This window comes from Pseudonaja textilis, chromosome 5, assembly GCF_049901715.1.
Source record: "Pseudonaja textilis isolate UNSWEBS1 chromosome 5, rPseTex1.2, whole genome shotgun sequence".
Lineage (NCBI taxonomy): Eukaryota > Metazoa > Chordata > Lepidosauria > Squamata > Elapidae > Pseudonaja > Pseudonaja textilis.
The window spans coordinates 23,242,773-23,265,294 of record NC_141994.1 but is presented as its reverse complement, the minus strand read 5'-3'; the positions used below and the strand labels follow the sequence as shown (position 1 = coordinate 23,265,294).

Below are 22,522 nucleotides of genomic sequence, written 5' to 3'. Positions count from 1 at the left end.
GGAATTAAGAATAGATTATAGCTATTAAGAAGTAGAATTCTTTATTGGCCAAGTGTGATTGGACACACAAGGAATTTGTCTTGGTGCAGATGCTCTCAGTGTACGTAAAAGATACATTCATCAAGAGTTAAGAATCATCAGGTACAACACTTAATAATAGTCATAGGGCTCAATAAGCGATCAAATCATACTAGGAAACAATCAATATAAATCATAAGGATACAAGTGACAAAGTTACAGTCCTCACAAGTGGGAGGGGATGGGCAATAAGGAGTGATGAGAAGATTAATAGTAATAATAGTGCAGACTTTGTAAATAGTTGGACAGTGTTGAGGAAAATACACTGCTCAAAAAAATAAAGGGAACACAAAAATAAGACATCTTAGACCTGAATGAATGAACTATTCTTATTAAATACTTTGTTCATTACATAGTTGAATGTGCTGACAACAAAATCACACAAAAATTATCAATGAAAATCATATTTAGCAACACCTGGAGGTCTGGATTTGGAGTTACACTCAAAATTAAAGTGGAAAAAAACACTACAGGCTGATCCAACTTTGATGTAATGTCCTTAAAACAAGTCAAAATGAGGCTCAGTAGTCTGTGTGGACTCCATGTGCCCGTATGACCTCCCTACAACACCTGGGCATGCTCCTGATGAGGTGGCGGATGTTCTCCTGAGGGATCTTCTCACACACCTGGACTAAAGCATCCCCCAACTCCTGGACAGTCTGTGGTGCAACAGTCTGTGGTCCATCTGTTGGTGGATGGAGTGAGACATGATGTCCCAGATGTGCTCAATTGGATTCAGGTCTGGGGAATGGGCAGGCCAGTCCATAGCATCAATGCCTTCATCTTGTCAAGCTTGGTGTACTCTGGCAAATGCCAAACGTCCTGCATGGTGTTGGGCTGTAAGCACAACCCCCACCTGTGGATGTTGGGCCCTCATACCACCCTCATGGAGTCTGTTTCTGACCATTTGAGCAGTCACATGCACACTTGTGGCCTGCTGGAGGTCATTTTGCAGGGCTCTGGCAGTGCTCCTCCTGTCCCTCCTTGCACAAAGGCGGAGGTAGCAGTCCTGATGCTGGCTTGTTGCCCTCCTACGGCCTCCTCTACGTCTCCTGATGTACTGGCCTGTCTCCTGGTAGTGCCTCCATACTCTGGACACTATGCTGACAGACAGCAAACCTTCTTGCCACAGCTCGCATTGATGTGCCATCTTGGATGAGCTGCACTACCTGAGCCACTTGTGTGGGTTGTAGACTCCGTCTCATGCTACCACTAGAGTGAAAGCACCGTCAGCATTCAAAAGTGACCAAACCATCAGCCAGAAAGCATAGGAACTGAGAAGTGGTCTGTGGACACCACCTGCAGAACCACTCCTTTATTGGGGATGTCTTACTAACTGCCTATGCTTTCCACCTGTTGTCTATTCCATTTGCACAACAGCAGGTGAAATTGATTGTCAATCAGTGTTGCTACCTAAGTGGACAGTTTGATTTCACAGAAGTGTGATTGACTTGGAGTTACATTGTGTTGTTTAAGTGTTCCCTTTATTTTTTTGAGCAGTGTATTTGTTTAGCAGAGTGATGGCGTTTGGGAAAAAACTGTCCTTGTGTCTAGTTATTCTGGTGTGCAGTGCTCTATAGCATCGTTTTGAGGGAAGGAGTTGAAACAGTTTATGTTCAGGATGTGAGGGGTCTGTAGATATTTTCAAAGCCCTCTTTTTGACTGGTGCAGCATACAGGTCCTCTATGGAAGGCAGGTTGGCAGTAATTGTTTTTTCTGCAGTCCTAATTACTCTCTGAAGTCTGTGTCTGTCCTGTTGGGTTGCAGAACCAAACCAGGTAGTTATAGAGGTACAGATGATATACTCAATCATTTCTCTCTAGAACTGGATCAGCAGCTTTTTGGGCAGTTAAATGATCTTGTGTAGAATTTCATGGATTCCTTCTGCATCTGGTCATGATCTGTTTCAATTCCAAGTAAGCCCGAGTACAAAAGAGGAAGCAGCCTTGTTTGGGGGTCTCTGAAATCCCCTTGCAGACAAAGACAGGTATCAAGAAATGGTTTGAGCATCTGCCTTTTGTTCTTTTGCTACAATTCCTACCGGATCTGCTGAAAACCTTAACCTTAAGGCAGAAGGCAGCAGCTAATTTCGAGGAGGTAAAAAGACTAAAAATCATAAACAATTTCATCCTTATTTAGAAAGCTACAGCTGTAATAGACAGGGCGAGCAGTGGCTCCACACTGTGCTTAACTGGTATTAATATGGCAGTGATTTAAGTTTTGCATTATTAGGGGAAGAAAAGTCAGTGTGCGTCGCTTCCGGATTCCAGCTAAACTCAGCTTCCAGAGATCCTGAAATGTTTGCGTGAACTGACACAGTTAAAGCGAAGGTGCTCAGGAAAACGTCGTATATTTGATTAAAGATTTATTTTAGGGCTGGTGAAAGTTGCAGTTAACAAGCCGAATACAGATTAACACACATTCAGTACATACAGGCTGAAGGAAAGTACTTTTTTTTAAAAAAAATGCACATGATATTTAGGGAGAAGAGAATGAACAGCGAGAGTTAGCTTTTTACACAAGTAGTCCTTGACTTACAACTGCAACTGAGCTCCAAATTTCTCTCCTAAGTGAGACATTAGTTGTCCTGACCTAGGCTTCCCAAGATCATGAAGCCGACGCCTCATCCCAATAAAACCCCTTTTATTTAGGTTAAAGGGAATTCCTCTCCAGCAAAGTCCCGGCCAACAGTCTTTCAAGAGATTTCACAACTACAGAACTTTTTCAGGCTTGGAGAGTTGCCCGGCCAATATCTTCCAAACACCATGCAGTAGCAGAAATTACTTGGCAAGGAGTCAGGAATAGATCTTAACTCTAATGAATTGAACTAATTGTCTCCTGCAAACACCACTCCCCTTCTGGTCCTCTTTATTCCCTATGGGAGGGGCCATTCACTATCCACTTGTTCCTTAATTGTTCCCTTCTCTGGGCAGCTCTGGGCATGCACACATTGGGAACAAGCTCCACCTGTTCTTCTGCCCCACTGATGTCCGACTCTGAAGGCAGCTGATGGTTCTCAGACGGCCCTGGCCCCATCTCTGCCTCCGACACAGAACCCTCGCCTGAGCTTTCCCCAGGCTCTAGGACTGGCCCATGTTCCTCCCCAACCTCCTCCCTGTCCCAAGTCTGCTGCCAGCTCTGCTGGCCGGCCACAACCTTAGTTAAGTGATATTTGTTCCATTGTACGACCTTTCTTGCCACAGTTGTTAAGTGAATCACTGCCGTTGGGTACATTAGTCACATGGTTGTAAAGTGAATCTGGTTTCCCCGTTGAATTTGCTTGTCAGGTCGCAAAAGGGGATAACGTGATGTTTTCTATTGGGTCATGAAAAGTCTGCAAGAAAACCACCAAGCACAGAGAGCAGTAAGAACCCCACAGTTGCCCTTCCTTCTCCCCGCCTTCCTCCCCCTCCACTCTGCAAGCCCCATTCTCTTCTATCACTGATGATGTTATATAGTCAGATCATGAAACGTCTGCAAGAAAATCCCCAAGCTCACCTACAGTCCTTCTTTCTCCCCGCCCCTTCTCCTCTACTCTGCAAACCCTGGTGATGTTTCCTAGTCATCCTCTTCTTCTTCCTCCTCCCGCTCCTTCTCCTCTACTCTGCAATGCCCATTTTCTTCTAGCCCTGATCATGTTGCCTAGTTGGGTCACAAAACGTCTGCAAGAAAAACCCCAGGCTCAGGAGCACCAAGGAACCTCACAATATTTTGCACTCTCTTAAGCTTCAGGCAATTCTATTAGAGCTAATGATGAAGACTTTAAACTTTTTAGCATGGCACCCCAATCATTGTCTTCCTTCTCCCTTTCCTTCTCCTGCATACTCCTCTCCCTTCTAACCCTGATGATGTTGCCTAGTTGGGTCACGAAACGTGTGCAAGAACCCCCCCAGCTCAGAGAGCACCAAGGAACCCCATAGTCGTCATCTCCTTCTCCTCCTCCTCCTCTTCTTCTTCCTCCTTCTTTTCTTCCTCTTCCTCCTCCTCCTCCTTTCTTCCTCTTCCTCCTTTTCCTCTTCTTCCTCTTTTTCTTCCTCTTCCTCCTCCTCCTCCTTCTTCCTCTTCTTCCTCCTCCTTTTCTTCCTCTTCCTCCTCCTCTTCCACCTTCTCCTCCTCTCCCCAACCCTACTCCCTCCTAACCCTGATGATGTTCCCTAGTCGGGCCACCAAACGTCCGCAAGAACCGCCCCCCAAACTCAGAGGGTACCAAGGACCCCACAATCCTTTCCCTATTCTCAGGAGGAGACCCCTTTCCTGGCCCCCTCAGCCCTCCGCCCCCGCTTGACCCTCCCCTCCCTCAGGACGTCCCGCGAGCCTGAGCTCCTCCTGCACCCCTCCTCTCCCCTCCCCCCAACCCGTCCATCCTCGCGCCCGCTCTTCCCTTGGCCGGGCGGGCTTTTTTTTTTTTTGAGGGAAAGCAGCCGCGGCGGCGGCTTGTTGAGGGCAGCCTCGGCGGCTTCTCCCGGCGCCACCGCGCCTGCGCTTGCGCCGGCCGGGGCGCCGGCTCTGATAGGGAGCAGGGGCTGCCACTTTTCCCGGCGCCCCCCCTCCCGCTCCCTCCCTCCCCTCCCCTCCAGCCCCCCCCACCTCACCCTCCACCCCACCCCGCGTGGGCGGTGGCGGCGGGGAGGCGGCTTGAGGCGGCGGAACGTCCCGAGGATGACGTGCGGCGTCCTCGAATCCCGTGGCTGGCTGCTCGCGCGCTGGGGCCGCCGGAGGAGGAAGAAAACGGGCAAGGCGGCGCGAGCCTCGGGAGCCGCGCGGCGGCGGCGGCGGTGGCGGCGGCGGGGGGGAGGGGAAGGAGGAGGAGGAGGCGGCTGAGGCGGCTGAGGAGGAGGAGGAAGAAGGAGCAGCTGCTGAGGAGGAGGAGCGGCGGTGCTTCTGCTGCTGCTGCTGCTGCTGCTGCTGCTGCCGCCGCCGCTGCTGCTGCTGCCATGGCGGCTCTGGAGCGGCCCGTGCCCAGCCCGGAGGCTTTCCTGGGCCAGCCCTGGGCCGCTTGGGTGCGGGAAGCCGCCCCCCCGCACAGTAAGCCCCCTCCCCCTCCTCCAACCGCCAGGCTGCCCCCCACACACACTTGCCATGCGTCGGGAGGGGAGGGGGGAGTGGGAGGCTGCTGGCACGCCTCGCCCCCCTTGCCCGTCGCGGGGGCGGAGGGGCCGGGCTGACGGGGGTGGGGAGATTGAGGAGGGGGAGGGAAACATAGACACGGCCGTCGCCAAGGATGCCCCCCCCCCCCAAGCAGCGGGGGTGGGATGGGGAGGTGGTCGGGAGGATGCCCGTGCGGGGATGCAGGGAGAGTTGGGGAGGGAGTGAGTGGGGGTCTTTGGGGATGGGGCTGCTGGGTGTGGGGCAGCCAGATCCCTTTGCTCTCCCCCCCTCTCTCTTTCTCTCTCTTTCTCCCTCTCTGTTTCTTTCATTCACTCTCTCTTTCTCATTCTCTTTCATTCTCTTTCCCATTTCCTCTCTCATTCTCTCACTTTTCATTCTCTCTTTTTCTCACTCTCTCATTCTCTCTCTTTCATTCTCTTTCCCATTTCCTCTCTCATTCTCTCACTTTTCATTCTCTCTCTCTCTCTCTCTCTCTCTCTCTCTCTCCCTCCCTCTTTCATTCTCTCTCATTCTCTTTCTCATTCCTCCCACTCTTTCTCACGCTCTCTGTTGGTCTTATTCTTTCTCTCATTCTTTCTCTCTCATTCTCTGTCTCTCTCATTCTCTCCTTCCCTCTCTTTCTCTCTCTGTGTCTCTCTTATTCTTTCTCTCATCTTCTCTCTCTCTCTCTCCCGCTCCCCAAGTTGGAGCCCCATGCAATCATTCTCTGATGGGTACTTTTCTCCCCCTCTCCCCCAGGTATTGACCTAGAAGACTCTGGGAAAGAGGGCAGCAGCAGCGGCCGAGAGGTGATGAGGCTTAGTAAAGAAGGTAAGGGCGGGGGCTAAGGGGACAAGAGCGGCCTCTTGCTCTTTTGGGGTGTGGGTTTGAAGGGTTTCTTCCCAAGCCAGACCCCTGCCTTAAAGCCACATGGATTGTTTGATAGATGTAACCCTAAAGAGAACCAGGCCACCTTTGTTAGTTTGGTCCTTTGTATGGCTAGCTCTCTTGCCCGGTGAGCATTTAACATGTCAGATATTGTCAGGTCCATGAGCAAAGTTGCTTCCTTCTGGTTGGCATCTTGTGTTTAATTTTGGACAAAGCTGTGTCCTTTTGTGGAAGGAAACAATCATTTGCCTCATTTTGAACCTGTTAGTTGTTTTGCTTCCATTACAGCTCCACCATCACAATAGCCTGTCCTTCGAGTTTTAGTTTTTCTGAAGGTAATCACCAGATTTTTGGACCCACCTGCATTTCGGGACCTTCCATTTTTCTAGCAATTGGAACTTCTGGTGGCAGGAAGGTACCTGTAGTAGTTATATAGAGTTAAACCTTGACTCATTGGTGAGTCCCTTGGATGTTCTCACAGAACCATCCATTGCTTGTGATGAAAAGAGCTATATTTGTGCGCTGAATATCCGGTATTCAGATCAGACGTGACTAGTCCTAACAAATAACCTTGGTAAAAGAGGCAACTTAGATTGCAGTCAGGATATACCGACAGGCTTGCTTTGCAATATGTTGTGTGGATGGCCTGTTGATATTAGTGACTCTGGACATTTTGATGCTGTCATCAACAAAGGCTGGACTTTTAGAATTAGGTGTAAATAGTGGACATTACAGAAAGCATTCTGTGTATAAAAGGCTGGACAACACAGTATAGATCAGGGGTGTCCATCTTGGCAACTTTGTGGACTTCAACTCCCAGAATTCCCCAGTTAGCCATGCTGGGAGTTGAAGTCCATGGGTAATGTGGTTCACTGGCAGCCTGGCAGACGGCAGTGGAATCGGACTGTGGGGAAGACTGGGGATCAGTCTGGGAGTCTGGAAAGGACTCAGAGGAGAGTCCTGCGTCCGATGCAGAAATGGGGCCAGGACCATCTGGGAGTGGGGTACTGCCTCTGGAGTCTCTGGAGTCTGGCAGCAGCGAGGCAGAGGAACAAGGGGAGCCTGTTCCCAGTGCGCATGTGTGCAGAGCTGCTAGAAGGTGAGAGCAGCTGAGACAAAAGGGGAGACTCGGGAGTAAGGCTGGGAGGTGATTGCCCCTCCCATATGGTATAAAGGTCAGGCAAAGATGATGAAACCTTTGCAGGAAGCAAAGTCGTTTGTTCGTTCAGAGTCATTCTTGAAGCTCTTTGTACTTCGGCTTTGTACTTTTTTTCCTAGTTCATTGGAGACTTCTGTTATTGGCAGCACTTCACAGGAAAGAAAGGTGGGTGCTTATCTTGAGGGACTGTTTGAGATTCATTACCGGCTAGGAATGAAAACAGCATTCAATTCCCATCATTGCAATAAAACAAGACTTGTTTTTAAGATACGCGTGTGCATAATTACAGTCTCGGAAACCTTGGTCAGAACAGTGGGTCTTAAATTTGCTAAGTTGGACACCCCTGTTGTAAACCATGATGCTGAGATGGTATCTCATCAACGTCAGAGCTGATCTTGTAGGAGAAAATAGCTTATTTTGTTAGGCTCGTTTAGACATCACTCCTCCATCTCTTTTGGGCCTCTGCTTTTTGTGGTTGTGAACAAATGCCTGCTGTTGTGTTGTGCAAGGCCATCATAAGCATGTCTGCTCAAAATTAATTCTCATAGGATTCAGAGTCAACTGACTTGTATTCTAGTTTAGCATTGATTTGCAAGTGGGCCTTACGGATACTAGTAGAATTGCTAACTAAACGTTACGATACAGGCACTCCTTGACTTGCGACCACAATTGAGTCCAAAACTGCTAAGTGAGACATTTGTTCAGTTTTGCCCCATATTATGACGTTAAATATGGTCATAAGTGTGAAAAAATGATCTTTTTTCAGTGGTAATCCTTGACTTGCAACAGTTCTTTTAGTGACTGTTCAATGTTACTTACGGTTGTAAGTCAAGGACTACCTATCCTGTAGGCAGAAATATACCCAGAAATTTGGCTCCATGTTTATGACTAGAAGTACCTTGATCTTCCACGGCCTAAACTAACCCACATATGGGAAGCAGTACTAATGGGCTGTATTTCTCGTCCCTCTGACGTTAACCATGTTGTGATAAACTCAGTTTCTCTAAGGCTGGGTTTTTATTTGTTGTTGTGTTGGGTACCACAGCTTCTCCAAGTTGTTCTACAAGCAGAGTACTTACTTCTCTAAAGAATATTGATAAAATGTAAATATTTTGAGGATGTATGGCTTGCTTGTTTGCTACTTAGATTAATTTGTGCTCTCTCCCTGCAAATACAGGTAGGCCTCTTTGAGTGAGAGTTAGAAGTTATAACCGCACGGAAGGAAGTGACTTGTGACTGTGTTTCACATTTATGACCGTTGCAGCATCTCTATGGTCACATGATCAAACTTCAGACGCTTGGGCCCCGACTCACATTTATGATGGCTGCAGCATCCCGGGCTCACATGATCCCCTTTTGCGACCTTCAGACAAGCAAAAGTCAATGGGGAAGCCAGATTCACTTAAGAACTGTGGTGAGACATGTCGTTAAAATGGGGCATAACTCCCTTAACAGCTGGTCTTGCTTAGCAACAGAAATTTTGGTCCCAGTTGTGGTCGTAAGTTGAGGCCTATCTGTATAAAGGATGCTGAAAAACTTCAAGGCATTTTTGCATTGCTTGGTAAGGGTTTTGAAGAGATGATTTCATAAGGGCGATGACATTTTGCAAAATGACCCCCCTCAAAGATTTGGATGACTGCTTAGAAGGTTTTTACAAGTTGCTGGTATGTGCAGATGACACTTTGGTATAGTTGCTGCAGAGAGACTTACGTGCACACGTATGTGAAAATGACTGGGGGGGGTGGGAGGATAAAAACCTCAAAGCAATGGCAGGGAACTAACATCTGGAAGCCCGGGTGTCTCAGAGCATGAGGAAGGGTGCAATGCTGGTGCCAATGTGCTTAACAAAGTGCAACTTGGCAAAATTTGCCTAGCCGTGCTGCTGAGTAGCCCTTTAAGTAATGTATTTAATTATGAATTTTTAGTGCAGCCGAGAAAACCCAAACCCTCAAATGAAATCCCTGGAAAAAAAGGCTGAACGTGGCATTGATTAGAAATCACGCTGTCCATTTTCAACCGGATATACAATTTTTCTACTCTGGAACCTGGAACAACGTGCTTTAAGGCCTAAAACAGGAGAGGGAGAAAGTTAAAAATACCATTTTATACCTCTTACCCCCACCACAATCAGACCAGTTATATTACAATTGGAATACATTGTATTTCTAGAATATTTTGATACGCTTTCAAAAAAGATACTTGCTTCTTTGTACACAGTGTATATCTAGAGGCTTTTGAATGATTTTTAGAGAGTTCTAACTGCAGCATATCTCAGTAATTTGGATTTGAATTAGGATTTAATTCTTCCCCTCTATAGATTGAAAATATTGTGCAACTTTGCTATGACAACCCATTAGGCCATAAAGTACTGAGCTACCTTTACCATAATGTGTTTTGCAAACCTGTGTGGTTAGTTTACAATTTGGTGCTCTGTTGTGTTGGCCCTGAATATTAGGGTTTGTTGATTAGACCATAGTTAAATTAAGCATAGATCAGTGGGTCATTTTTTAGTATACAGGTAGTCCTCAACTTACAACAGCTCATTTAGTAGTCGTTTGAAGTTATAACACTGAAAAAAGTGACTTATGGCCATTTTTCACACTTACCAACCCATTGTGGCATTCCCCTATGGTCACATGATCAAAATTCAGATGCTTGGCAACTGGTTCATATTTATGACCATTGCAGTGTCCTATGGGTCATGTGATTCTCTTTTGCAAGCACCTCTTAAGTAAAGTCAACGGGAAAGCCAAGGTTCATTTAACAACCATGTTACTAGCTTAACAGCTGCTGCAGTGATTCACTTAACAAATGTGTCAAGAAAGGTCACAAAATGCGGCAAAAATCACTTAACAAATGTCTCCCTCAGCCACAGACATTTTGGCCTCAATTATGGTGGTAAGTTGAGGACTGCCTGTAATGTTGACATTTAAAACTTGTGTGTGTGGGAGAAATGGTGTACATGTTCCCAGTTATTTTAGTGCAGTTGTAGCTTCAAATAATTACTAGAATAATAGTTGTGGGTTGAGAAGTACCTGATACATTATTATTACCTCACGGTGATACCCTGTTTCTCCAACAATACGGCCTCCCCCAATAGGAAGTCCCAGCATGTTTTATAGGCATGAAATGAAATTAAGCCCCTCCCCCCAAATTAAGGCCTATATTAAAATATGCAAAATGGGAATGGGGGGGCTTGCCATTAGGAAGTACTTTTGTTGCACACCTGGATATGGTGCTGCCTGCGTTGACCCCGATACGAAGTGCCCCACCAATGCCGAGGTCAACATCCAAGCCGTCGCTGCCCCCCCCGAAGATGCAAGGGGGGGGAAATTAAGTCACCCCCAAAAAGATGGCCTAGCCATTTTTTCGGGGCTCAAAAAAAAATAAGACCCGGCCTTATTATATGAGAAACACGGTAGATAGAATACAGAGGATAGTGCAAGGAATGAAAATTTCAAAATCTCGTGTAATAGCCTACTATTGATTATATTTTGGAGTTCATGTGGAGTAGAAGTTGCATACAGTGCTATTTCACGTTATTAAATATTAAATATCGTGAATAGTAGGAAGAAAATCAAAGTTGACCAGCTTCATACAAAATACAAAGCGGTTGTCTGGTTCTGGCTTAGAAAGTTGTATAAATGTAGCTCTTGTGATTTGAAAAATGTATTTTATATCTTTGTATACAATATGTACTTACCTCATTATAAACTGAAGATGAATTAACTAGCTGGCTAACCTCAACCAGCCTTTACTTGAATTATAGGTGACATTTGTGTTGAGTAAGGGGGGTACATCATGGGGCTTTTCAGAAAACAGATTTTAGGTTTCAAACATTAACTGCCACATCCCTCAAAAAAATCCAAATTGTGGTAAGTTTTATATTACATTGTTAACTTTGAGCCAAACAAATGAGGTTTTCGTGTAAGTATCTAGGCTTATTTAAATTCTCTTGTGGCCATTTCTCTGGGATAATCCAGCTGTTTCCTGACTAAGAAATGTGTAGTTAGAGTGGTAGACTTCCAATATATTTTTTAAATTGAAAATCCAAAGTTTGAATGCTGTGCCTGTTAGTAGAGGCGTTGATCTTGACACATCTCTAAATGTGACTCTGATAAAGTAAGGAAATCATTTGTACTAATTTGGACTGTGAGTTAGGTAACGTGAAATAGCATTTTAAATATTACATATTTCTGAAACTTTCCCTTCCCATCCTTTCCCATGAGCTCTTTCTTTGAAATGATCAATAATGAGAAAGTGTGACAGGTCCAAAGAATGGATTTAAATCTCAGTATCCGAACGTGCTCCGCCACACTGATTTTCTGTCTGGCTAATATGAGGGCTTGCAAAATGACAGTAAGTGCTTTTTTAAATAACTTATTTTCCAAAGTAAGGTGGAAAAAGTAAAAAGAGACACTTGGTATTTAACGGTTTATAAATGGCTGTCCTTAAACTCCTTAGATTTGATGGATTTTATGCTAGTCCTTTGTAATCCGTAGTATTTGACATAAGGAGGACAGTTGGCTACAGGATTGCAACTCAGTTGCACAAACTTTGATGGAAAAAGCAAGGAAAACAATTTCTGAGATCCTTTTATTTGTCTGATAAAAAAGGAAGAAGTCCTACCTGCCTATCTGAGTGCAATCAATCATTTTTAAAAATTATGAAAATTGTTCCCAGCTCCCGCTGCTATATTTACAGTTTAACTTGAGGGCTTTTCCCCCTAGGGGACAAACGCAGTTAACAGAAAAAATGAAATATATCTGGATAATATTAAATACACCAGGAATGTATTGAATGTATTAAGTGTATGGAAGCTTTTAATAATCAGAATTTAGCACATAGACTGGATCTATGCTGAGTGAATGCCATCCATATTCAGCATTGCTGTCTTTAGGTACAGTGTGTTTCAATGGGTGTTCCCTTTAGCCAAATGTATGCATAGTGGAGAGTTGGATTCAGTGGTAATCCATATATATAAAAGCGCAATACCCCTCGTGCATCATCATAAAATCTCTAGAACCGTAAAGCCTACAAACTTGAAATTTGGCACGTATGTTCCTCTTGGCTTCTAGGTGCTCGCTAAGAAAGGATTTTTCCAAATGACCATCAGAGCATTAGTATTCCCTATATTATTATTATTAACACGCTCTGATGCTAAGGAGTTCTACTCCCCCTCCCCACCTGAAAAGAAACCTGTTCCAAATGCAAAACACAAGCAGAGGAGAGGAGTTTCAGTTTCACAGCACCAAGCAGCTTTAGTACAGAACAGTTGACCTAAGCCACGCCCAGGCTCCTTGCTGTCTCCTTGCTCCCACAGCAAATACTGTTTCAGTATCCAGACAGCCCTCACCTCTCTCACCCTGACAGGATGCTAGCCAGATGAATACCGATGGATGTTGATAGGCAAAGGCAGATTTCCCCCCCTTATTTTCCTCCCAAAAAACTAAGCCCGATCACATAGTTTTGTAGCAAAGCATGGGTATCGAGCTAGCCTATAAATAAGGCCAAGTATTATTCTCAAACATGACCTGATGGCCACATACCAAGACTGTAAAGTCTCCTCGGATTCAAGCTTGATTTCTAATGACTTGTGAGTGGCAAGATGAAAATGGTGTCCTAACAAACTTTCTCCAGGGTATTTTTTTTTAGTTTTATATCCCTGGAACTTTGTGATGCTGTTTTATCCAAATTTAAGCCCTGCTGATCTTGTTTACCTTTTTATATTCCAGTGCAGAGGTCAGACAAAACCACTCATGTAGGATGTTTATAAGACACAGGAGTATGTCTCTTACAAACACAGGAGAAGCTTCATGTTGGGGGTATGGAACGTTTACTTCAGTAAAGGAGATTGTTTGTAGCTCGGGGTTGAGACGAGACATCCTCGGTGCTTTCACAGCTTGGTGGTTTTCTTGCAGACGTTTCATTACCATACTAGGCAGTCATCAGTGCAGTGATGGTATTACCAAGTTTGGATAATTAAATGTCTCCCAAGAAACCAACCAAGCTCAGAGAGCACCAAGGACCCCTCAAAGTTTATTTCAATCAAACACAACTTGATAGACATATCTGTATAGTTATTTCAGAAACGATACAGAAGCTATTTGCCACAGCCTTCTTCCAGGACGTTTTTGCATTTCCTGGTCTTAGTCTATGACTCTGGTGGTCTCCCAAGACCTCAAATTACAACCATTCATTTAGTGACCATTTGAAGTTACAAAGGTGCTGGGAAAGTGACCGGGGACCATTTTTCACCCAGCTGTCCCCCCAGTCACATGGTCAGAATTGAGACGGCTTGTCTCTATGACAGTTGCAGGGTCCCGGGATCATGCAAATCACATTTTGCAACCCTTCTGACAAGCCAGGTCAACGGGGAAACCAGATTCAGGCAACAGCTGTGTTACTGATTTAACGACGGCAGCGATTCATTTAACAAACTATAGCAAGGAAGGCCGTGAAATGGAGCAAAAAAATCCACTTTAACCAATGTCTCATTTAGCAACAGGAATTTTGGGCTCAATTGTGGCCATAAGTCGAGGATTACCTCTATGATGGTTTCCATAGACCAGGGGTGTCAAACTGGATTTCTTTGAGGGCCGGATCACCACTGTAGTTTTCTTCCTTGGGCCGGCCAGCTGGTGGGGAGATGGGACGGATGCCTCCTGTAGCACTCTGTTGGCCCCCCTGTGCCCCGTTTTTGGCCTGGATGGCTCCTGCAACACGCTGGCCAAAATGAGGCATGGGGGGGCTGCATTCGCCCTCTGCACCCATTTTGGCTGCCAGAAGCACCGCGGGACAGATTTAAACACCCCGTGGGCCACATCTGACCCCACGGGCTTTGCGTTTGACACCCCTGCCATAGATTGTAGGAAAACACCGTTTCATCTCTTTGCATTTGGAATTCTGCTTTAATAGTATCAAAGCCAAAGATGATTCATACTTCAGGTGAACTGATTTAATACCCCTCTTAATTATCGAAGGTTGCCCGTTATTACGCTGTGCTCTCCTCCGGCACTCAACAAAGCTATTAAGACGATTTATTATTTCTGATTGTCTTTTTTCTCTGCATTATTGGTAACTCCTGGATTCTTCTGAGCAATTTTTGGGGGTGAACCTCTGCTGATTATTTCATTGCAGTGGAAGGACAAGGAACCTCTATTGGTTCGCAGGTAAATCTAAATATAAATTTACCCAAGTACATTCACTCCACAATTTTAATTGTTCAGTCCATTTTTATTGTACTACTTGTACATGTGGCATATTTTCTGGCTGAGAAGTAAATTGCTCACTTCGGAAATAGCTCATCAGTGTTTATACCCTTTCTTTTGCTAAATCAATAAAGTTAATTTTTCCTCCCTCTTTCAGGAAATAGTTAAGACTCACTTGTGGCTGCTAATTGCACAGCCTGTTCAGTTCTTAAGTGGTCGCCAAACGTTCTAGGTGGCAATTTGCAGTAGATTCAAAAAGCAGGAGGCCTCCACATGCAGGGTAGTCCTCAATGTACAGCCTCAGTTGATCCCAACTCATTGAGCTAAGTGTGGCGGTTGTTAAGTGAGATTTGTCCCATTTTACAGCCTTTCTCGCCAGAGTCGTTAAGTGAATCACTGCAGTTGTTAAATTAGTCACACGGTCGTTGAGTGAATCTGACTTCCCTTTTGACTTTTGCTTGTGAGAAGGTTGCAAAAAGGGATCACGTGACCCCGGGACGCCGCAACCATCATAAATATGAGTTAGTTGCCCAAGCATCTGAATTTGGATCACTGCAATGGACGTAAGTGTAAAAAATGGTCACAATTCACTTTTTTTTCCAGTTGAGAATGAAATGTTATAAAAGCCAGCGGGTTTTTTTTTCCTGCCTCTTTATCACAGTGTATTAGGAAAAAACAATATGAATGAATATATGAATAAATGAAGGAATGAATGATTTATTTTCCCTTTCTCTGTTCTCGCTCTTCTTCAGATAACAGATAATCAGAGTTGGAAGAGACTTTGTAGGTCATCTAGTCCAACCCCCCGCCCAAGCAGGAGACTCTACACCATTTCTGACAGATGGCAGTCTAGTCTCTTCTTGAAAGTCTCAAGTGATGGTGCTCCCACAACTTCCGAAGGCAACTTCTGTTCCATGGGTTGATTGTTCTCACTGTCAGAAATTTTCTTCTTATTTCTAGGTTGAATCTCCCCTTGTTCAGTTTCCATCCATTATTCCTTGTCTGGCCTTCAGGTGCTTTGGGAAATAGCTTGACCCCTTCCTCTCTGTGGCAGCCCCTCAAATATTGGAAGTCTGCTATCCTGTTTCCCCTGGTCCTTCTCTTCACTAGACTAGCCAGGCCCAGTTCCTGCAACCATTCTTCATATGTTTTAGTCTCCAATCCCCTCATCATCCTGGTTGCTCTTCTCTGTACTTTTTATCGAGTCTCAACATCTTTTTTATAATGTGGTGAACAAAACTGGATGCAGTACTCTACGTGTGGTCTTCCTAAGGCTTTATAGAGTGGTATTAGTACCTCCCTTGATCTTGATTGTATCCCTCTGTTAATGCAATTTAGGATTGCATTAGCTTTTTGGCTGCTGCTGCAAACGGTTGGGTCCTATTTAGCTGGTTGTCCACTAAGACTCCAAGATCCCTCTCACAGTTACTGCTATTGAGCCTGGTTTCACCCAATCTATATGTGTACTTTGGGTTTTTCTTGCCTAAGTATATGACTTTACTTCTCTCTACATTGAATTTCATTTTGTTAGATATGGCCCAGTGTTCTAGTCTGTCAAGATCCATCTGGATCTTGAGCCTATCTTCTTGGGTGTTAGCTATTCCTGCCAGCTTAGTATCATCTGCAAATTTGGTAAGTTCCTCTTCTGTTCCCTCATTCACAAACTGACTGTGGGGGCTCAAGTGTTGATAAAACTGTAGTTACAGTAGGAATACCAGGATACAAATGGTTGCGGATTTCTTCTTTATTTTTCCAAATAATATAAAGAGGACTCTGAGGCTACAGAAAATGATCACCCCTAAGGAAAATTTTGCTTTTTACCATTGTTGTAAAGAAAGAATTGGTGGTTGGTTGGACAGCAGATTTCATTTTATTCCAATTTTGGGGGGTCATTTTGCTTTGCTTGAAGAGTTGTCTGTTCTGCTGACAGCCTGAGATGGCTTCTCAGTTTTTAAAGAGGGACTTAAAGGAAGAACAGCCACAGTCCTTATGATATGTGAGCCAATTAATAATGAAGTAAACATTTGAAGAAATGGAGGGGGGGGGGAATTATTTGAAAAACATGTTCTTCCCTATGTGTCTCTGTTCCAGGGTGAGTTTGAAACCAATTTGGTGGTGGTGCTTTTAATTTGGTTAAATCACTTACAGGACGGGTTATTAAAAGTAACATTTTAAGTTCTGCGAGAATAAGCTTGGGAAATGTAGTGATTTTGAAATAGCTTACTCAACTGTAAAAATTAATAATAGCCTTTCTTTGCTTTGATTCTCCAGATGCCACGAGGGCAAATTAGCAGCAATAAAACACAAAACGAGCAAGGAAACAGTACGGAAGTTTAAGCTATTTTTACGTTTTGAAAATTTAGGGCAATAAGGTTTTGATTTTATGCACTAATACTTTTAATGTGGTAGCTGCGTACCACGGGTCTTAGTTTATAGTGCATGAGGAGAGAGCAAGGCGGGTGGATGGGAGTAGACATTGTGGCAAAAAAATACATAAATTCCATTTTGCAGCTACTAAGATTGTTGGACGAGCAAGTACAAAAACAGCCAAGGAAGTGATTGAAGCCTGGGAAACAGGGCCCTTTCGTCGGTCAACAGGTGTGCTGATTTACCCCCAGCTTATCATGTATTAAGTGGGCAAAGGTTTGGCAGCACAAGGAAACAATAGCCAGCGATGTGATAGCCAGCCATCAATTCCCCAATCTACATCTAAATACAGATAGTCCTTGACTTACAACGGTTTGTTTAGTGCCTGTTCAAAGTTACAACAGCAGCACTGAAAAATGTGTCTTATGACAATTTTTCCCACTTAAACAACCTTTGCAGCATCCCCATGATCATGTGGTCAAAATTCAGGTGCTTGACAAGTGGTTCATATTTATGACCTTTTGAGTCTCCCAGGATCACGCGATGTCCTTTTTGCGACTTTCTGACAAAGCAAAGTCAGCGGGGAAGACAGATTCACTTCACAGTCGGGCTACTGATTTATCAACTGCAGTGATTCACTTAACAACTGTAGCAAGGAAGGTTGTAAAATGGGGCAAAACTTGCTTAACAAATGTCTCGCTTAACAGCCTAAATTTTGGACTCGGTTGTGGTCGTAACTCGACCACCTGTACCCCACACAGAATAGCCCTGAGCACACGCTCTGGTAGAGAGGAGTTCCCCAAAGGTGGGCTCTAGCACGAGTCTGAAAGCTTGGAAGACACAACCTCTGGTCCCAGTGACCGGCCCAGATTGGATCCTGTAAAAATTATTGACTTAGGACCATTCATTTTAGTGATTGTTCGAAATTACAACTACACTGAAGAAAGTCACTTACGACTGGTCCTTGCAAGTTACGATTGTCGCAGCACGTGCGATCCTAACTTGGGTGCTTGGCAATTGGCATGTATTTATGGTGCGATCAGCTGGGATGGCTGATGCTTTAGAGAAATGACAACTGGCTTCACTTGTCCACTGCGTCAGATGTTTGTGCTCCTGAATTCATAAGTTAATACTCGGTTTCATAGAAATGGAATAAAACTAGATTCTTTAAGGATTTCTTTGGAGGATTAGCACCGATACCATCAAGGGAGGACTAAGAAGGCAAAGTTTTCTTCTGTCCATTGGTGTCTGACTCTAGGGCACGATGCTTATCTCCGTTTTTTGGGCGAGAGAGCCAGCGTTGTCCAAAGACAATTTCCGTGGTTGTGTGGCCAGCATGACTATCTGCTAAAGGCTCACCTGTTCCCCTCCCACTGAAGTGATACCTATTTATCTACTTGCATTTGCATGCTTTCAAACTGCTAGGTGGGCAGGAGTTGAGGCAAGGATGGGAACTTACCTGTTGCATGGCACTCAGGTCTCGAACTTGGGCTGTCAGCTCTCCAGGCGACAAGCCCAGCATCTTAACCCCTGAGCCATCGCACTTCTGGTCTAAGAAGATATACAAGTAATCTTCGAGTTATGACCACAATTGAGCCCACAATTTATGTTGCTAAGTGAGAAATTTGTTAAGTGGGTTTTGCCCCATTTTACGATTTTTCTTGCCACATTTGTTAAGTTAATCACTTCATTTGTTAAATTAGTAACACCATTGTTAAGTGAATCTGGCTTCCCCCAATGACTTTACTTGTCAGAAGGTCACAATAGGGGATCACATGAGCAGGACTCTGCAACCATCGTAAATATGAACCAGTTGTCAGGCATCTGAATGTAAATCACATGACCATGGGGATGGTGAAATGGTCATAAGAAGGAAAAATGGTTATGTCACTTTTTTTCAGTGCTGTTGTAACTTTGAATATCACTAAATGAACTGTCATAAGTCAAGGACTACTTGTATAGCCTATTTTGATCTGAGATCATCCTGGGGTTCTCTCTCTCTCTCTATATCTATATCTATCTATATCTATATCTATATCTATATCTATATATATATATATATGGATCTTTGGTTGTTCGGGTTTTCTCCCGCGTAAGATTCGAAGTATCTAGGCAACGTTTCGATGAAGTCTCATTCATCATCTTCAGGCTTCTGTCTCCGGCTCTGTGCTTCTCAGAGTAATGTGAGATTGCAGCTGCTTCCTCCTTCAATTCCGTAGCCAAGACACTCATCTCCAGAACAAAATGCTTAGCCGATGAACAACACCAAAAAACCGAACTACACACTCTCACCAACGTACTTACAGCCAATGGATTCCAAAGAAAGAAGATTACCCACCTAATCCAAAAAGAAACCCCAACCAAAATCCAAGACAGAGAACAAGAAAACGGCAAAGCCCTCCTCCCATATATAAAAGGCACTACAGACAAAATTAGCAAGATCCTCCAAAAACACAACATCAAAACAGCATTCTGCACAAACAGAAAAATATCCACCATCCTAAGAAACCCCAAAGACAAAATCGAATTAGAAAACCAAGGAGTATACGAAATCCCCTGCACTGCCTGCCCTACCACATACATTGGACAAACTAACAGAAGAATAAGTGCACGCATTGAAGAACATAAGAACTCAATCAAAAAAGAAGAAACGACCTCTTCTCTGGTCCAACACCTCAAAGCCACAGGACATGAAATTGATTTTAAAAATACCAGAACTATCGCCAAAACCGAACACTTCAACAGCAGAATAATCAGAGAAGCCATAGAGATAGAAAAACGCCACACAGCATGAACAAACGAGATGACACCTCCCGCCTTCCAGCCATTTGGAAACCCGCCCTCATGAACAGACGAGTACCTAACATGAAGAAGGACACCAGACCCACACCCATGAGAGCCACACAAGATGCCACCACCACACTTCCATATAGAAAACAGACTCCCACCCATTCAGAAAATGAGAAACGACCATGGACCAAAAGCTGCACTGCAGCTGCATCACTACCCACTTCAAACCCCTCTGAGCCATACATGAAGCAAACCGACACCCACTATGAAGATGCAGCAGGACCACGTACTAGAAGCCAAACAGCAAGATCACAACTCACCAGCTCAAATCCCCAGCAACTAAGACTAACCTGAGCACAACCAAGCCCCCACCTGAACAGAACACGCCTCAACCAATCAGAACACGGCTAACCCCCAACCAATCAGAACACAGCCAAACCCCCTACCAATGAGAACACACCCCCACCCAATCAGAACACAGCCAAGCCCCACCCAATCAAGTCCCACCCCACTGGCAGTTAAAAGGAGGAAGCAGCTGCAATCTCACATTACTCTGAGAAGCACAGAGCCGGAGACAGAAGCCTGAAGATGATGAATGAGACTTCATCGAACGCGTTGCCTAGATACTTGAATCTTACGCGGAGAAAACCCGAACAACCAAAGATCCACATACAAATACCTGAGAACCTCAGAAAAATATATATATATATATATATATATATATATATATATATATATATATATATATATATATATATATATATATATATATATATGATTCTCTGTGTACTTTAGGATTATTAAAAAGATAACATAATGTAGTGAGATAGTAAACATGAAGCCATCCTAAATATGATTGTTTACCATTTGAATAATTATTTTGGAGGCTGTGGAAAAGATAGACAGAAGCTTGTGATGATTTTATATACGAGAACTATTATTATTTTTTGCTTATACGCTATAATTTTCCTCTTCTGGATGAGTTTTCCAAGTCGGTCTCCCCATGTTGATAAAGTGATCCTATTAGTCTGAAAATGGATGTGCTTCCCTCAGGCTATTTGTATAGCAAAGTTATACAGCACAGAATACATTTCACTATTTCTTCACAGTGGCTGTGATTGTATTGTGATTTCATTGTTTGTTTTTTTTTAAGAATTGAATTCGTACCGTGTTTTCCCAAAAATAAGATCCTGTCTTACAATTTTTTGCCACAAAAAAAGGCAGCAGGTCTAATTTTGGGGGAGGATGTCATCCACTGACTAACCTCACTTGCATGTGTTGCCGCGGGCCTCCTTTTCACTGTCAGAGACCTTCAGGAATGTCTTCTTCTGTGGCCGGTAAGGCTTTCCCGAGGGCCTCTGCAGCCGATAACAGAGCTCTGGATCGATCCTGAGCTTTGTGATCAGCTATAGAGGCCTTGAGGAAAGCCTTGCCAGCTGCAGAAGAAATGGGCCAGCAAGGTAGGTGTCTGGGTATGCGAGGCCTGGCTACAACTGTCCAATGGTAAGTAGAAGGGCAGCTCCACCCACCCCTCATCCCCACCCTAGCTTAATTTTAACCCACGCACTCTAGATCCTGAATGGGCGGGATCTTAATTAGGGCTTATTTTGGGGGTAGGGCTCATATTGGGCACATGTGTAAAAAATCAAACTAGGACTTACTTTCAGGGTAGGTCGTATTTTCAGGGAAATGGGGTATATTGTTGAAGGAGTGATAGGAACAGATTTTCTGTCTACAGACTGTTTGTATTTTTAGAACTAGGTATCTGTACTCATACAAAGTTTGACAGTCTTTTCTCTTAGCTCAGTCCCCCTCCTCTTAATTATTTTTCCTAAAGGAAAATCTCGGAAAAATGCTTTCTCCCTCTTGAGCTGTCTTTTGTTTTTCTTTCTAAACCTGATAGGCTTGGGAAAAGCATTTTACTAATCTAATTTTGGAGACACCTAGATCTTAAGTAAGTCATGGCTTAAACCTACTGTGTACAGGTGAGATTGCTTCATTTAAGGTATAGGATGAACAATATACCACAGGGTATATGTAGCCTGTATTTGTACAAAAGTCCTTGCCTTATAACCTTTTATTTCGTGATCCAAGTTGCAAGTGACTCATGACTGGGTTTTCACACTTACGACTGATTGCTGCTCCATCATCATCATCATCATCATCACTTGATCAAAATTCAAATGCTTGGCAAGTAGTTCGTATTTATGACGGTTGCAGTGTCCTGGGGTCATGTGATCTCTTTTTGCAACCTGACAAGTGAAGTTGAGGTTGCAACCTTGTTACTAACTTAACTGTGGCAAGAAAGGTCATAGAATGAGGGGAAACTCACTTAAGAACCATCTCACTTAGCAACAGAAACGTTGGGCTCAATTGTGGCTGTAAGTTGAGGACTACCTCTAATGTCTTCCAATCCTTAATATTTGTTCTGCTGTAAAGGCAGTAGATTGTCTTTCCCTTCCACGGAGAATTAATTTCCAGGATTATAATGAAAATTATAGTGCTATTTTTCTTTGGGATTTCTTAGCCTCTGATAATTTTTCCTTTTAACTGAAGACTTTGGATGAAAATTTTGGATGAAGCCAACCTGATACTTGTACATCTTGTTAGCTTCTTATCTGGCTAAAATGGAAAATGTTCACAATCTTATTTAGCTTTAGTTTTGATTTTCCTTTTTTGTTTCAGCTAATAGTAGGTTGGACCATCTCTCTGGTTGAAACTCTCGAATAAAAACAAACACAACATACAGCTGGATTTGTTCTGGGCCTTTTAATTAATCCTTTTATTATTAGGGAATGTATAATGTATGGAATTATAAAGGTTTTGGAAGGAAGGGAGAGCTTTTACTAGTTCTTTGTCGTCCTTCGGGATCAATTATGATCCCAAAGGCATGAAGCGCTTATGATTGAATTTTGCCTCGCAAAGCAAGGCAAGTTTTATT

General features: G+C 43.9%; 1 protein-coding gene across 5 annotated transcripts in view; it reads left to right on the top strand.

Moving 5' to 3' along the window:
- Positions 1–4,874: 4,874 nt before the first annotated feature.
- Positions 4,875–22,522, top strand: part of ATXN7L1 (ataxin 7 like 1) — a 79,395-nt gene continuing 61,747 nt past the window's right edge. For 3 of the 5 annotated variants that reach the window (XM_026701466.2, XM_087935535.1, XM_026701448.2), the window contains exons 1-2: positions 4,942–5,103; positions 5,926–5,997. In XM_026701466.2, the coding sequence (XP_026557251.1) occupies positions 5,013–5,103; positions 5,926–5,997 (163 nt within the window). In that variant the 5' untranslated portion in view covers positions 4,942–5,012. Of the gene's footprint in view, positions 5,104–5,925; positions 5,998–22,522 lie in introns of all 5 variants that reach the window. The other 2 variants (XM_026701474.2, XM_087935534.1) reach the window with 2 other exon arrangements.